The following is a 10,858-nucleotide window of genomic DNA, read 5'->3' on the forward strand; positions in this document are numbered from 1 at the left end:
GTTACCAGGATGATTAACAAAACCCTTTACCTGCAAGTAACATATTCTCCATTTTGTTCAAGTTTCAAGTTATTAAGACAAGGTTAAAACCATGAGGCTACACAGCATGATTTAAATATTCTTCTTATACTTTAAAAAAAAGTTAATTTGAAGTAAATACAGGTGTTCCCCTATCATGTAGCTATATCTTTTTCCTCCCAGACTCACTTCTTAGAAGTTGGTTTGGCCATCTTTAAGATTAAAAACAAACACAAAACACAAACAACAGTTTTACAAATGAAAAGAAAAAGTCCTATTTGAAACCAACATGAAAATGGGTTTTAAAAGTATGATACATCTTCAGAAATAAAGTACTACAGTACTCACAAAAATATTTAACTCCTGATTAACTGTGGAGGAAGACACTGTTTTCTCTACCTCTCAATTTAGTTTAATATGCCTATCACAAACGAATGCCCAATAAATATTGCTGTCATTTCTATTATTCTGAGGAGGAAAAGCAGTTGATTTAGAGTCTGAAGTTCTACAATGTAATACTGGCTTTAAGGAACTGTGGACATATAGGCCCCTTCATTTCTCTGGGCCTTAATTTCCTCACCTATAAATGAGGGAATAGCTCGATCATCTTTTAGCACTGTTCAGCTCTTAAGTAATATAATCTTCTAATTACCAGTTTTGTAAATAGTCATGCTATAATCTTAATTCTATGCTTCTTTCTTTTCCTATCTTTATGAGGATTTACTCAGTTAATATAATCAATTTTTTAAAAAAGATTTTATTTATTTATTTGACAGAGAGAGACACAGCGAGAGAGGGAACACAAGCAGGTGGAGTGGGACAGGGAGAAGCAGGCTTCCCGCGGAGCAGGGAGCCCGATGCAGGGCTCTATCCCAGGACCCTTGAATCATGACCTGAGCTAAAGGCAGACACTTAACGAATGAGCCACCCACGCACCCCTATAATCAAAATTAATTAAAAAAAAAACTTAAAACAGGCCATTGTTACAGCTTTAAAATTGTTCAAGTCACTGCTCTCCTTCATTAGGGTGAAAAATACTAATATATTTAAGTGTCGAATTAAATTTATTGATGCATTTTCCAGAAGGGCATATAGAGAGATTTCTTCTCTTTGTCTTCCTGTTCCCATCATTCTGTCTTTCTTCACTTTAGTTTCCTTTTAATCCCCTAATTTCTTTCTCTTAGATATACCTGTCTCTTTTAACTAGAAATGGAAGGAAAAAAAAATGTCTCTGGATTTTGGAGACAGTAAGGAGAAAAAAAAAATTTTTACCTTTCCGGGTAACCCAAATGCAAAGAGTCCAAGATCTTCATAAGATGTCACAGCTGTTAAGAGAGATTATAATTTTTACTTTTACACAAAACTATTTGTGTGCCAAGTCCTAAAGGTAAGAAAGCTATTCTACTACTATTGTATAGCTATTGGATGGTCACATTAAATTTAGAGCAGAAGTAACCACTGCTGGGGGAAACTTTTGGAGACTTACGGTCTGTAAGGATAGAGTCGTACAATTAAGTAGAGCTTAGCAAATTGCAAGGTTATCTACTTACCACCCAGCCTGCAGTACAGTAGTTCAAATGCACTGATCACTCAAGAACAACCCCACTTCTCCCTCAACAGTACTTGCATACTACACTATCTAAAAGCAAGCTTTCACTGGCAATAGTCTCTGAAAACTGCATATATAAAGGTAGATAAAGTATGAAAGCTGTATCATACTTTCAGAGACATTCATTTTTCCTCACCTCATAATTAGTAGGGCATACACTTTCTTTTTTCATCATGAGTATGGAATTACATTTTTATTCCAGATATTTAAGAAATGCAGGCACAGAAAAGATGAAAATTAAATGGCTCATAAAAGAACCCAATTTGTCCTTAGCCTGTATAGCTTCATGTTCTAACTAATGACACCACCAGTAAAAATGAGAAGTAAAAACATTTATGTAATCCTATAGTCTGAAAAGTGCTTAACCTTACAGTACTTACACTAAAAAGCAGCAGACTAGCAGATGCTAAGGCTTGGTACAGCAACACACTTTTCCTATTGAATCCAAGATATGGTTCATCATTTTTTAAAGCAAGTTTTAATATATTCTCTCAAGAAATACATGGGTTTTCTTTAAATTATCACTAACTTAACAAAAATCTCCTCTGTACTTTTATATACAAAGACTACCAGGTTTGTAAAGTTAAGCATTTAAAAACCGTTTATGGCCTTTACATGTTACACCTACAAAGTTGGAAAGAAAACTGAAATGTTGAAAATATAAAATTACTAAAATACTAATTAAGAACAAAAATTTTAGCATTTTTAATTGCAAAATTTAAATTATTAACTTTAATCTATTATCAGAGTTGATGGATGACACAGGTATTTTTTTTAAGTGTATTTATATACTGCTAAACACAGTGAACAAAGACAATTTAGTTTTGATTTTGGGATATATAATTTGATTATAAGTAGGAACCTTTATACTTTAACAGTGAAAGACTTCTACAATAATCTTACAGGGGTAGATTTTGGATATATTTTAGAACATAAAAATTAAAAAACAGAGTTACAAAATGAAGAACTGGAATTTTTTCCTCCTTTGTGAAATGCCAAAACTCTTTTTTCCAAATATACACATTCTAAAGTGAATGTCATCATAAAAATTAATAATTATTTTAATCAATAAATCTTTACTAGTTTAATTTTCTAAACATAATTGATAATATTATATAGGGGCACAATTCCTTAAATTTGACATTCCAAACCCTTCGTATATATATTAAACCAAAAAAATTGTCTAAATGTTAGCTTCTATATAATTTGACACTGAGAAGGTAAGTTTGCTGAATATTATGTGTATGTGAACCAAGTTGCCAGAATGTCTCTGATCTGACACTAAAGCATGAGATTAAAGAACATCATTGTTCAATTTTAGCACCCCTCTTTAATATTAGAGTTAAAATTATTATCTGTTTTTTTTTTAAGATTTTATTTATTTGCCAGAGAGAAAGAGAGAGCACAAGCAAGGGGAGTGGCAGGCAGAGGGAGAGGGAGAAGCAGACTCTCCGCTGAGCGGGGAGCCCGATGTGGGACTCAATCCCAGGACCCTGGGATCATGACCTGAACCGAAGGCAGATGCTTAGCTGACTGAGTCACCCAGGCGCCCCTATCTGTTCTTTCTTAAAAAAAACTTTCCTTCCAAGAACTTAAAGCAAGGAGGCTTTTCAGTGTCACAAATGGGAATATACTGAATAACTTGCTTTTAAAATGACTTATGTAGAGGTTCTCCGTCAATAAGCAAGTTATTAAGATGATACTAATCCAAAAATTTAACTAAGGTTTGCTTTATTTTTGAACAGCAGAAAACAAGTATAGATTTATATTTAGTAAACATGAAAAGCTAATAAATTTCCCATAAGCAAAAGTCATAATACTGAAGGATTCCAAAAAGAATTGGTATTTCAATTACCTAAATAAATTAAACATTTATTAATTTTTATATTACAACACAACCTTTATTATCACAGAAAATATAATCAAACTAATAGCTTAATAAAGATAAATGTACTTGCAACTTCTGACAGTAGTGGCGTACATTTTAGCAATTTCAAACTTGCACTCTATCTCCCAAATCAGCACGTCTGGCTCGCCATTCAGTTTTGTTGCTGTCATCATACTTCTTTTATGTTGCAACAATTAGAAGCATTTTCCCATGTCTAAGACATCATGAGTATGAATAATGGCTTCTGGCTTAACATTGAGGCTTTACTAAAATATGTACACAGTCAGCCAAATGCTTTATCTCTACATATTCTAATTTTTAATGGTTTTCTGGACCATCTCAACATATAAACCCAAACAACCCTAGTGAAATATTTTTAAAGTTCTGTTCTATCATTTGGGCAGTTAAGATGCTCGTAATAGTGTAAACTGGTATGATGTTTGGAATACAGTTTGAACAATGAGTCTTTAAAATATTTTTAACATTTGGGGGCGCTTGGGTGGCTCCGTCGATTAGGCGGCCGACTCTTGATTTTGGCTCAGGTCATGATCTCAGGGTTGTGAGATCAAGCCCCTTGCCAGGCTCCAAGCTGCCGCTCAGCATGGAGTCTGCTTGTCCTTCTCCCTGCCCCTCCCCCAGCTCACTCATTCCCTCTCTCTCTCTCTCAAATAAATAAATTTAAAAATATATATTTATAACATTTTACCCCAGAAGCTTGCATCTTAGGAAATAAGACTAAAATCACAAAACATTATATGCAAAGATTATCATACATAATTTACACTGAAAAAAAAAAAAAAAAAACCCACCAAAAACCACCTAAATGTTCAATAATGGTAAAGTGGTTAAGTATATTATAGTAGGTATACCTGATACATTAATAGGTAGCCATTAAAAACTATGTTAATGATAACATGAAAAATGTCAATATTGAAAGAAAAAATTGATTTGAATATGATCCATAAATTAAAAACGTAAAAAGAGTGGGATGAACTATAAACTGGTAATAATGATCATGTAGTCTTCTTTGTCTTCCTTTTTTGGGGGGCATTCAAATATTCTACAATGACCATAATGGGCTGGTGGAACTTTAAAAACCATACTCTTTGTATAGTTCTATTTCCTCCACCAAATATCGGATGGGGTTGATTTAAGCTGCAACTTTTAATCTCTTGTTTAGAAAAGTATCATTTGGTCTCCTAATAAGGGATATTTTTCTGCTCTTTCATATGATCAATGTTTTAATATCTTATTTATAAAGTGAAAATGTTTTGAGAGATCTCAAAATAAGATGTGGTAATGACCAGTCACATTAGAAGCATATTCCTACAGAATAGGAATAACATTAGTTATGAAAATTATAAAATTAATTCAGTCTTTTACAGGAAACCATACAGGCAGTACTTGGCACAATTCTCCTTAAATAAATAACTGAAAGCAATCGTTAGCAATCTATTTTAGGAAATGATTTTTTGATATTAAAGAAATCAATGCTATGTTTTCAGGAGGCAGAAAGGCTGTAAATCTTAACAAGTAAATTGGGAGAAAATTTCTTCTTTAATGTACCATCAAGGCACACGATAGTGCTATTTTGGCGAGACCAAGAGTTTGGCTCTACACGAATCATTTGGAAAGCTGCTTCCCATAAAGTTGTGGAATACTTCCAGCTAGTTACTCCAGTGTTCCGTCTGCTTTGTATTTTTTCCTCAATGAAACAGGACAATTAATAAACTCTGGTTACAGTACAAAGCCCAAGTTTCAGCAGCAGAAATATTATCTTTGGATCTGAACTGAGGGACATAAGTTATTCAAAAACAGTTCAATTCTCAGAAAGTTGGCCATTTGGAATGCACCCTTATTATTTTGAAATTCTTCTCTTTCTTGTGCTTTCCATCATTTTCCTCTCACCTTTTTTCTCCCTAATAGTGTCATGCAGGTCATTCATTTATTGAGTGTCTACTATGTAACTGTATCACTACTTCTGACCTTTCTCAATATGTAATTAAATGTCAGTTTACCCACTAAATGCAGCATGATTCTAGAGAATTCAATGAAGGAAAAGAAAATAGAATACTAGAATACTAGAAACATTCTCCTTTCAAGTGGCACAGAGGTTGTGATATTGCATGTGTAGAGAAAGTTCTAGGATCCCAATATACTGCTTGGCTCTGCTGTGAACATTTACATAATCTTACCCTATAAATGCTATTCATTAGTTTTCAACTTTTAGACTCAACTTACAGATAAAATGTGAATGACTTACATATGATTACAAAACAGAAAATAAATATTGCCAATCTTGACAATATAAAGGTGCAGCAGGGAAATATGGGAAGTATGGGAAATAGGGAGAGGACAGGTGAGAGAAAGGATAGGGGCACTAATATATCACATAGTAGAGTCAAGGGATGCTCTCTGAAGTCCATGGAACAAAAATAAAAATTTAAGCCTATTAGAGTTACAAAATAATCAGCCCACACAGGTGGGTTATGATACCTATAGGAATTTCATTTCAGATAGTAAATGGAGCCCTAAGAATTTTTTTAAGAAGGGTGTTGCAATGGAGGCACCTGGATGATTCAGTCAGTTAAGCATCTGCCTTCCACTCAGGTCATGATCCCAGAGTCCTGGGATGGAGCCCCACATCAGCTCCCCACTCAGCAGGGAGTCTGCTTCCCCCTCTGCCTCTGCCCCTCCCTCAGGTCATGCTCGTTCTCTCTCTCTCTCAAATATTAAATAAATAAATAAATAAGAAGGGTGCTGCAATGGACAGTGTTGAGAACCACTGCTCTAAAGGGCTTATGTAAAAAAAAACCAAAATGGTGAGCACAAAGGATATATTTTACTCATTTATTTCCTCATCACTGTTAACAATTAAAATCCTAATAAAAGAACTATAACCTTACTTTAGGAAGAGGAAGTTAGGGGCTATGCTCTTTTTCTCAGTGGGCTCTAGGAAGGACCAAAATTCTCTTTGGAAGCAGCAAGTGGTGAATCCCAGTATCTTCTTTGACTCTTTTCAACCACCTCAGTTGCTTCTCACTGGTTCAGCAAAAACTCCAAATTCCTTAGATGATACTTGTCTATCTCTTCAGTTTTCTTTTCTCTTTGTAACTCATGCACAAATAGTAAACTATTTTTGGTATCTTGAATAACATATATAGTACATACTTTTCTATATGCCATATTCTCTCTTCCCTTGTCTCCTAGTCAAATTCCTTTTCGGCTCAGTCCTCAGGAATATTTACTGACCCTCAACCTCCAACCCAGACAAGGCAAATCACTCCCTCTTTTGGGCTATCACTACATCTAGCCCATATTCAAATAGCTACAATCATCACACTGCCATTATAATTTTTTTTACTTACATATTTGTCTCCCCAGTTAGACTATGAACTTTTTCAGGAAGGAAGTCTTACTTATCTCTGTATTCCCAACAGATAAAAAAAGAGTATTGAATAAATGAATGAACCTCTACCCTGGGCTTCAGTTCTAGGACCTGTCCATCTAGATATACAGTTGACCCTCGAGCAACACAGGGGCTAGGGTGCCAACCCGATGCAGTCAAAAATCTGCGTATAACTTTTGACTCCTTAGAAACTTAATTACTAAGAGCTTACTGTTGACCAGAAGCCCTACTGATAACAGTCAATTAACACATGTTTTGTATGTTATATACATTATATACTAGCTGCTTTTTTTTTTTTTTAAGATTTTATTTATTTATTTGACAGAGAAAGACACAGTGAGAGAGGGAACACAAGCAGAGGCAGAGCAACAGGGAGAAGCAGGCCCCCCGCGGAGCAGGGAGCCCAATGAGGGGCTCGATCCCAGGACTCTGGGATCATGACCTGAGCCGAAGGCAGACGCTTAACGACTGAGCCACCCAGGCGCCCCTATACTGGCTTCTTATAAAGGAAACTACAGAAATGAAAATGTTATTAGAAATTCATCAAGAAGACAAAATACATTTTCCATACTGTACTTATCAAAAAAATCCATATATAAGTGGATCTACACAGTTCAAAACTGTGCTGTTCAAGAGTCAACTATTCTTCAAATCTCCCTATCCAAAGCTGAACTCATTTTTACTTTGAATCAATGCTTCCTGCTATGTCCTTATCTCCATTTAATGACACTATTATTAGTCCAGTGTTTCATAACAGAAATCTGGGAGATACCCGTAGACATGTCCTTCTCTCTTATTCACCATATTCAGACATCAGCTCCTCTCAATTCTAACTCCCTTAACCTCCATATTCCCTAATCCATCTTTCATTTCCCTTGTTAATACTTTGTTTCAATCTTCCAGTATTTGATTCTTAGACTTTTGTGACAACCAGGCATCACTGCTGACTTACTCAGGTACTGTTAGTGCAAATTAGAGCCAGACAAATGAGAAAGGCTTTCCTTTCAGGAAAAAGACAAAGAAAAGGGTCATCATGAACACATATCTTGAAGGCAAGCACGGCCTGGAAGGATGACTGTGCCTCTGTGAAAAACAAAACAAAACAAAACAAACTACTTGGGGGCGGGGAGGGGGGCTGGGTAGCTCAATCAGTTAAGCATCTGACTCTTGATCTCAGCTCAGATCTTGATTTCAGGATTGAGTTCAAGCCCTGCCACAGAGCCTACTTAAAAAAAAAAAAAAAAGCAAAAGCAAAAGCTACTCCAATCTGGAGATGGCTTTTAGATCAGCCGCTCAGTTGTCCTGGGAATTCCCTTTACTTCTCTCCTGTGCTAAATTCCCTATTTCTTCGATAGTACATAACTTTGGTAAATGGCATCCTCCACTGCTCATTAAGTAGGAGTGCATAGGAAATAATTTTTTGAGTCTTTGAATGTATGAAAATGTTATTATTCTACCAGCATAGTTACATGATAGTTTTGCTGGGTATAGAATACCTATACTGAAATCACCCCCCCCCTAAATTTTGAAGGTATTGTTTTATAGTCTTCTTATTTAAAGTATTTCCTGGGAAGTCATTTGCTATTATAGTTCTTGATTCATTGTATGAGAATTTTGTTTCTCCTCTCTGAAAGCTTTTAGGATATTCTCTGGGGTTTCTGATTTTTCACAATGATGTGTGTTTGTATGAATTATTTTGCAATTATTATAGGATACTAAGAAGAATCCTTTCAACCTGGAAACTAATTTCCTTCAGTTACACAAACTTTCTTTCTATTATTTTGTTGATAATTTCCTACCATTACATTTTTTCTCTTCTCTTTATGGAATTCCAATTATTTGCATGTTGAACCTCCTGGACTGGACCTCTATTTTGTATCTTTCCTCTCTTATTCTAAGCTCCTTGTCTTCCCCTCACCTCCCTGCCTAAAAAATTTCCTTAACTCTTTCAACACAACTACTAATCTTGAATTTTATTTTTAATTTCTAGGACTCTTATATTCTCTTATTATAACCTTTTAATAATTTCCTCTGTTTCAAAAATGCAATATCTTCTTTTAGTTCTCTGAAGCTATTAAATAAAGTTGTTTTTTTTTTAAGTTTTCATCTGGTCTCTGTATTATCTCTGTTTCCTCTTTTCCTCTGAGTTTGTTTCTTTCTTAATTTTTTTTGGTGGGGGGGGAAGGGGCAGAGGAAGAGGGAGTGAGAGAAAGCATCTTAAGCAGGCTCTACACTCAGCACAGAGCCGGATGCGAGGCTCAGTCTCACAACTCTGAGATCATGATGTGGGCCAAAGCCAAGAGTCTGATGCTTAACCGACTAAGCCATCCAGGTGCCCCTTTAATTTTTTTTAATAAACTTTCTTTTTAAGAGCAGTTTTAAGTTCACAGCAACACTGAGCAGAAAGTATGGAGAGTTTCCACATCTTCCCTAACCCCAAACATGCACAGCCTCCACCACGATCAACGTTCTCCACTAGAGTGGTACATTTATTACAGTCAATGAACCTACACTGACATATCATTATTACCCAAAGTCCACAGTTTGGAGTTCGCTTTTGATGCTGTACATTCTATGGGTTTTGACAAATGAATAATGACGTGTATCCACTAGTAAAGTATCATACACAATAGTTTCATTGCCACCAACATCCTCTGTGCTCTGCCTATTCATTTCTCCTTCCCCTCTAGCCCCTGGAAACCACTGGTCTTTTCACTGTCTCCATAGTTTTATCTTTTCTAGAATGTCACAGAGTCAACCATTTTTTAAAAAGTAGGCTCCAGGGGCACCTGGATGGCTCAGTCGTTAAGTGTCTGCCTTTGGCTCAGGTCATGATCCCAAGGTCCTGGGATTGAGCCCCACATTGGGCTCCCTGCTCCGCGGGGAGCCTGCTTCTCCCTGTCCCACTCCCCCTGCTTGTGTTCCCTCTCTTGCTGTCTCTTTCTCTGTCAAAAAATAAATAAAATCTTTAAAAAATAAAAATAAATAAATAAATAAATAATAAAAAGTAGACTCCAGGGATCCCTGGGTGGCTCAGTTGGTTAAGCGGCTGCCTTTGGCTCAGGTCATGATCCCAGGGTCCTGGGATTGAGTCCCACATCAGGCTCCTTGCTCAGTGGGGAGCCTGCTTCCCCTCTGCCTGCCACTCTCTCTGCTTGTGTAATCTCTCTCTCTGTGACAAATAAATAAATAAAATATTTAAAAAATTAAAAAATTAAAAGTAGACTCCATACCCAACATAGGGCTTGAACTCATGAGCCTGAGAGCAAGAGTTGCATGCTCTACTGACAGAGCCAGCCAGATGCCCCAAGAATGTTATACAGCTGGAACTGTACAGGATGTAGCCTTTTCAGATTGGATTCTTTCACTTAGTAATACACATTTAAGGTTCCTCCATATTTTTTCATTGTTTGATAGCTCATTTCTTTTTAGTGCTGAATAATATTTCATTGTATGGATGGACCACCATTTATCCATTCACCTACCAAAGGACAACTTCGTTACTTCTAAGTTCTAGCAATTATGAATAAAGCAGGTATAAACATCCATGTGCAGGTTTTTGTGTCAACATAAGTTTTCAACTCATTTGGATACCTAGTAGTAACATCTAGATCTGGTAGTACAACTGCTGGATCAAATGGTAGCCTCTATACCTTTTCATCAGAATCTTCACATGTTGTGTCAACATTTACCTTCAAAATTATAGAACGGGTACTTTCTCACATTTGGAGCTTGCATTTGGAGTATGAGGGTAGAAAAATGAGTTCACCATAACTCCAAGATCTTTGGCCTAAGCAACTACAAGGAAGATGCTATCATCTACTTAGGTGAGAAAAGAGTGGAAGGTATAGACTGGAAGTGCAAAATTGGACAGTTTGGTTAATTTGAGATAGATAGATAGATAGATAGATAGATAGATAGATAGATAGATAGA

The 10,858-nt window shown here is 36.0% G+C and overlaps 1 protein-coding gene across 4 annotated transcripts in view; it reads right to left on the bottom strand.

The window, feature by feature from the left end:
* SLC38A6 (solute carrier family 38 member 6) overlaps positions 1 to 10,858 on the bottom strand; it is a 61,979-nt gene that overhangs the window by 43,342 nt on the left and 7,779 nt on the right. For all 4 annotated transcript variants that reach the window (XM_034993187.1, XM_034993186.1, XM_034993188.1 and 1 more), the window contains exon 4: positions 1,291 to 1,343. In XM_034993187.1, the coding sequence (XP_034849078.1) occupies positions 1,291 to 1,343 (53 nt within the window). The remainder of the gene's footprint in view (positions 1 to 1,290; positions 1,344 to 10,858) is intronic.

This window comes from Mirounga leonina, unplaced genomic scaffold (genome assembly GCF_011800145.1).
Source record: "Mirounga leonina isolate KUSES-001 unplaced genomic scaffold, KU_Mleo_1.0 Mir_82, whole genome shotgun sequence".
NCBI classification, from domain to species: Eukaryota; Metazoa; Chordata; class Mammalia; order Carnivora; family Phocidae; genus Mirounga; species Mirounga leonina.